At 51.0% G+C, this 6,433-nt stretch overlaps 1 protein-coding gene across 1 annotated transcript in view; it reads right to left on the bottom strand.

The window, feature by feature from the left end:
• Nucleotides 1-806: 806 nt before the first annotated feature.
• LOC103603888 (nuclear RNA export factor 2-like) overlaps nt 807-6,433 on the bottom strand; it is a 16,841-nt gene continuing 11,214 nt past the window's right edge. The window contains exons 7-19 of the mRNA XM_008588463.1: nt 6,029-6,098; nt 5,784-5,872; nt 5,556-5,663; nt 5,269-5,378; nt 3,670-3,706; nt 3,237-3,305; nt 3,095-3,150; nt 2,847-2,954; nt 2,672-2,730; nt 2,448-2,563; nt 2,311-2,353; nt 1,645-1,717; nt 807-1,124 (exon numbers count right to left, since the gene is read on the bottom strand). Of these exons, the coding sequence (XP_008586685.1) occupies nt 938-1,124; nt 1,645-1,717; nt 2,311-2,353; nt 2,448-2,563; nt 2,672-2,730; nt 2,847-2,954; nt 3,095-3,150; nt 3,237-3,305; nt 3,670-3,706; nt 5,269-5,378; nt 5,556-5,663; nt 5,784-5,872; nt 6,029-6,098 (1,125 nt within the window). The 3' untranslated portion in view covers nt 807-937. The remainder of the gene's footprint in view (nt 1,125-1,644; nt 1,718-2,310; nt 2,354-2,447; nt 2,564-2,671; nt 2,731-2,846; nt 2,955-3,094; nt 3,151-3,236; nt 3,306-3,669; nt 3,707-5,268; nt 5,379-5,555; nt 5,664-5,783; nt 5,873-6,028; nt 6,099-6,433) is intronic.

Below are 6,433 nucleotides of genomic sequence, written 5' to 3' on the forward strand. Positions count from 1 at the left end.
TTTGGTGAAGAACATGAGCAGATAAGTCATACACCCTAAAGAAACACATATGGTTAATAAGTATAAGATAGGGTTGTGGGTGGGGATGGGGCTGGCCTGGCCCCTGTCTTAGGGCCCCAGGTGTCGGCTGGTTCAGACGCTTGCCTGGATGTAGGGTGGGGGCGGGTCTAAGGCCCACAGGCCCCATCTCAGCACCCACCTGCAGTCTAGATTACAGTAGCTTTGTAATAAATTTTGAAACAGAGAAATGTGAGTTCACCATCTTTGTTCTCTTTCAAGATTGTTGTGGCTATCCTGAGTCAATTGCTTTTCCATACAAATTTTAGGATCACCTTGTCAATTTCAAGAATGAAGCCAGTTGGGATTTTGCTAGGAATAGTGTTAAGTCTGTGGACCACTTTGAGTAGAATTGCCATCTTAATACTAAAGTCTTCCAATCCATGAACATGGGGGTATTTGTCCATTTTTCTTAGGTCTCTTAAAATTTATTTCAGAAATGTTTTACAGATTTCAAAATATAAGTTTTGCACTTCTCTAGATACATTCCTTCTTAAGTATTTATTATTCTTTTTGATACTATTATAAATGAAATTGTATACTTAATTTACTTTTTGGATTGCTCAATGCAAGTGCAAAGAAATGCAAAGATTTTTGTATATTGATCTTATATCCTGAAATCCTTGCTGAATTTGTCACTTCTAATAGTTTCTCAGTGGATTCCTAAGGATTTTTCATGTACAAGATTGTGTCAGCTGAATATTGTACTGTTTTAAAAATTCTTTACAAATACCAGTATAAATTCAGGATATCCTTTTATGAACCAACTTTATTTGGGAAGCAAAATATCCAAATACTTATTTTTCCAAGTTGCCTGCAAGTTCCCATTATTCACTCAGTCAATATCCCAGCTCATTCCATTCCTTTGAAAACCCAGCACTCACTTCTGAGACCACGCAAGTTTCATCCCAGACTGCATGGAGAATGCCTGCACCATTTCCTGCTGCTCCTGGGAGAGAGTGGGCATGGAGCTAGAGCAGGGTGTGGCCACAGGAATGGAGAAGGAACTCTGGATCTCATTGGGGCTGGCATTCCTCACAATCAGATCATCGTTTGTGATGTAGAGACTAGAGGAAAAATGAGCCATCAGACAACTGAAGAGGTGGACAATCCTGTACCCCCAATGATGATCCTGTACCCACTGCCACTTAGTATGCAGATTCCTTCCATACCTTGATTGTGCCTGCCTCCCAGTTTTCCTGGCTGGTACACTCTACTCCTTCCACAGGGCCCACTTTTTGGGCCCAGCTTAACTAGAATTGTAGATTTAACTCCAATGCATTTACCCTGCATAACAGCCCAATGAAGAGAACACTATTAGTCCCATTTTCAATGGAAGACACTGAGTCAGAGACAGGTCATATGACTAGAAAAATGTCACACAGATAATAAGTGTGGGAGTCAGGAAGAGAAAACGTGTTCCGACTCCAGAGCCCATGCTCTTAACCACTAACCTAGACTGCTTCTCTTGGGCTCTACCTGTTGGCTTTCCACAATATGGAGAATACCCAGGGACTACACCACCACATTCCCATGACACCAGCCTCAGGCTGGGATGGGTGTTCCCACCCACAACACAGCACTTACCTGGAATTGCTGCCAGGGATAGTGATGAAGATCCGGGTGAAGGCACGAACAGAACCCTTGGACTTTCCTTCCACTTCAAGGACGATAAACAACAATATCCCTTTAGAGCTGCACATGCTTTACACACTCACACAACATTCCCCAGTCAGCATCTTACTTGACACTCACTCTGAAGGGGGCCAGACTGAGACAATTGTTCACTTGGAGTCAACAGGGCATGGCAGGAATGGGGAGGCAAGAATGGGAACAATCTGCTCCCTGTGGTAGGGCCCCTATCATGTGCAGGGGGCCCTATGACAACCACTTCACAAGTTCACTTGATTCCTGTTTCACAGTAGCCCAAGAGATAGGCATTATTAGCCCATTTTGCAAATAAGGACTCTGAGGGGTTAGGTAACCAGACCAAGTTTGCAGAGTAAGGACCTGAGATTAGAGGCACTGAACTCCACAGCCCGTGTCCCTAATGCCTGAGCAGTGTGGGGCAGATGGGTGTGGGCCCAGGTCAGACCAGGAAGGTTCGAGGACAGACTGGGGGCAGGAGAACACACAAGGCTGAACAGAAAGGGAAGCAGCAGAATCAGGGAAGCTGGGAGGACTCTGAGAGGGATTCCAGCCAGGGGGAGGGAGCAGTGGGGGCTGTGGAGAGGGGACTCTACAGTCACTCACCTTCCTTGAACACCCCGTTGACAGTAAAGCAGAGCATCGTATCCTGAAACGGAAGAACTCGGTAGCTCAGAATCCTCCTTAACTTCCTACCACCTCCTTCTCTCTGGTGTTGCCTGAGAGAGGAAGCAGGTGCTCACCGTCTGGATGCACATGTCCACCATGAAGGAGCTGAGGTCATGCTGAGTTTTGGGCAACACACTGAGGGAGTCCACGATGTCACGTTTTGTGTGCTTCAGCAGCTGCCTGCGCAGGTCTGTAGAAGGGGGCAGAAGAGGAGATCTGGGCCTGCCCCACCCTGGCCTTTGGCCCCTATGATTGTCCCCTTCACTCCCTGCCCTTACCCTGCCCTTCACACACTTACAGGGGTCCTTCACCTTCTTCATATTCCTGTCATCCTTGAAGTACTTGCAAAAACTGCCCCTAGAAGAAAAAGAGGAGCAGGATGTGGTCAGCCAGTGTGGGTATTTTCAGGAGCTGGCCTGTGTCTGCTGGGGAGCCACATGGGGCCAGAACAGAGTCTGAGCTGTGGTACTCACGGGGCTGGGTGTTTGAGGTTGAAGGGAATGGTCAGGGAGAAGCAGGCCTCATCGTGGTAAGCTGCAAGGAGATCCTTTCGATCACCAGAGTCATAGATGAAGTAATACCTGAAGGGGAGCAATGAGGACAGGCTATTCCTGTGGTCTTGGCCCCAAATGAGGTTTGACAACTCCTGTTAGCAGACCTGTGCTTGGGTGGCCCAGCCTGGCCCAGCCTTCCCATTATTTGTGGTCCCAGGGGTACTTACTGCTCCAGGAACTGCAGGACTAGACTCTTTATGGTTTCCGATCCTTGATAGTTTTCCTGGAATCAAAAGACAACTTGGGTTTATGTGGTTGACAAAGCCTCCCTTTCAACACTCCAAATCTTGCTTGGTCCTTTTTCCTCACCGTACACGGCTTTATTAACTCAGGGATGTCAGAGTCGATGATAATTGGCGTGTATAGGTCTTGGCCATCCTGCAGAAAGAAAGAGGAAGTCAGCAGTGGGGACTAGGGAGGTGGTACTGGATGACCAGTGAGGTGAACAGGCCCAATGGGAACAACAGTCAGAGGCCAGGTGTGAAGAGCCCTGGGAATTCTATGGGTGAGATTACTGTGGGCATCTTCATCATGGGGTCATGGAAATCTCCACTATTATATGCAACTTTTGGGTGTGTGTGTATAGTTTTCCCAGGGAGAATAGTGATGCTTTTGTCAGGAGTCCATGTCCTTTAAAATGGAAACATGTCACCTAGGCCAGACCCAAAGTGCCTGAAGGCAGCTATGGAGGTCACATATGTGCATAAGAGGAGACAGTGATGAAGGGAAGGGAGGTACGTACCAGGCGTAACAACTTGGGGAAATAATCCTGGATGGCACTGTCCAAAACCAAAAGATAAAGGGAAGTGACTGACGGATCAGAGTTGCACAGCTCCTCTCCCTCCCCTCCCCGCTTCTGTCTCTCACTCAGTTTCCTCCCTCCCCTTCCTCCTGGGTAGCTCCCATTTAGACTGCCCTGGCTTCCTCCTTCAGTGCCACAAGGAGCAGCACTTGGAGCCTGGGCTTCCTCCAAGTCCCCATGGGAGGCTCCGGAGGGAGCAAGTAATGGGGTGAGAGCCCAGGGCTCTGCTACTTCATAGCTGTCCAGGATTCTTCTGGGCCGGGCCTGGCCAAGACCAGGTCATTCCCCAGTGAGGGCCCAGATACTGGGGCAGGAAGGGGAAGGCAGGGCCACGGATGCAGAAAGCAAGAGAGGGTGGTGGAGGGATAGACAGAGAGACACAGGAGAAGACAGGCAAAGGAGGAAAAGGGAGCAAAGCAAAGGGAAGGGAAAGGAGCTCTACCACGGTGGTGGGGACAGGGAGGAAGGAGGAAGACAATGCCCTTTCCCTCACCGGCCCCTGGCTGGCCCTGGGGCCTGAGGTAGGAGTGGAAAACATGCAGCTGTTGGGCTCGGCCCATTGAATGAAGGTTGAGCTTTGTCACCTGTGTGAGGAGTAGCCACAGGGACAGGAGACCTTCCCCAGAAGGAGTGAAGGGTCACGTTCTATCTCAGAATGTGGTTGAGGTCTAGGGTCCCCTCTTACGATCACCACGTTCTCTCCTGATGGTCCCAGTGCACCTGCACCTGTCTGAGTTGGTGCCTTGCCTGAGCAATCCTACCCTTCACTGGTTACCCAGGGCTCCTCTGAAGGACCAGGCAGGATGATACGACGTGTGGATGGAAGGAGGGAGGGAAGGCTGGGCCCCTGAGAGGCCTGTCCTGCTGTCTCCTCAAACTTGTTTGCCCTCTGCCTTCCACTTCTGCCTTGCGAAGCCCTCTGCTCCCTGGCAGTGGATCACTTCTGGTCCCCTGACTTGGAAAACCCAAGCTTCTCCCTGAGGAGTGCCCAGTTTCTTGCTCTGGACCAGAGGATCAGATGTCATGATGGCAGTCACCCAGGGCCTCAGTCCTAAGCATGGGGTAGGAAAGCCCCTGGATCAGCATGGGACAGGTAGGGGGACCTTTTTGGAGCAAGGGAAGGAGGGCCCATCTCAGCACAGGGCAGGGAAGCCCAGTATCAGCATGGAGACATGAGGTCCTGGGCTCAAAGACCCTTCTCAATCCAGGCATCAGCATGTGGCTCAAGGCTGTACATGCCTGGGCCTGGTGAGGAGGGGGAACCCTGCCTTTTGGAGCACACTCATGGAGGGAGGCTGGATGAGGCTGGGTGCAGAGAGGTGGGAAACACACCCCAGACCAGGAGAAAAGGTGAGCAGGTCAGAGGAAGGAAAAGAGACCTCTAAGCACAGCTGAGGGACAGAGGGAGAGAGGACAGTGCAGGGCCCATGGTCTCCCAGAAGACCAGGGCTGCCTCCTCCTGCAGACAGCACAGCAGGGGCAGCTCAGGCTCCCAGAGAGTGAAGGTCCCTAGGAAACATGACTGGCATTACCACTGACCTTACATAGGCAGAGCGGTCTGGGAAGGTTCTGCACAAGGGGTTCCCATCCAGCCACAGCTCTTCCAGCTTTAGCCCTTTCAACTTGTCCAATTCCCACACTGACTTCAGCTGTGAAATATGGGAGGGAAACTGGAAAATATGTCCCAGGGAAAGAGAGACATCTGGGACCCTGGACCCTCAGCCCCCACTCTCACCCGCAGGTATCTTTGCCTGCCTGTTGTCATCACCCTGATGTGGGCTACCAACCACCCTCTACTCCAATTTGATCTGGCTCCCTCTTTTCACCTCATTTTTGGAGAGGTTCAGGATCTTGACTTTGGGGGCCTTCTCTATAATGTCAGACAGGCCATCCAGCCGGTACAGTTTGTTGTTGCGCAAGTTTAAGGACAACAGCTTTTGGGGAAGAAGAGTCAGAGTAACAGTTACTTTCTAGGGCCTTGGAGACAAATTTTCCCTCCACCCCATCTCTTCCACCCCTCTACCTCAATACTAGCACTGGGCCTAAGGCCTCACCTCAGAGAAATCCCTTTCAATGATCTGCAGGGCGGCAGCCATGCAGTTTCTTCGATTCAGGATTATGTCGATATCATGGCCCACCAAGTCTTCAGGAAAATAAGAGAAGGGAATTAGAAGGCTGAGAGGGGTCTGGCTGGACCAGCACCAGCACCAAACCCTCCCCAAGTTGCTATCCCTAAGTCTTCCTCCCAGGCAGACCCCTCTGACCTCACCCGCCCTAGAATTACTGCTGTCAGCCATACCTGGGTCAAAGCGCAGCTTCTGGAGGTCTAGAGCTTGCTGGTAGACATTATATCGTTTGTTCATAGTCAGCTGCAGAGACAAGGTGGACAGAGCAGTTCTAAGGCTGTGGTGCTGGTGGTGGCGACAGGGAGATTGGGGGGTGGGGGAAGAATAGGTGGGTCTAGGGCTGACCCTGTGGTGCACTCGGGAGAGTACGGCGCTGGGAGCGCAGCGACGCTCCCGCTGCGGGTTCGGATCCTATATAGGAATGGCCGGTGCGCTCACTGGCTGAGCGTGGTGTGACGACACCAAGCCAAGGGTTACAATCCCCTTACCGGTCACGAATCAATTCACACACATACATACACACACACACACACACACACACACACACACACACACACACACACACACACACTCTCACA

Source organism: Galeopterus variegatus, unplaced genomic scaffold (genome assembly GCF_000696425.1).
Source record: "Galeopterus variegatus unplaced genomic scaffold, G_variegatus-3.0.2 Scaffold4851, whole genome shotgun sequence".
Classification (NCBI taxonomy): Eukaryota; Metazoa; Chordata; class Mammalia; order Dermoptera; family Cynocephalidae; genus Galeopterus; species Galeopterus variegatus.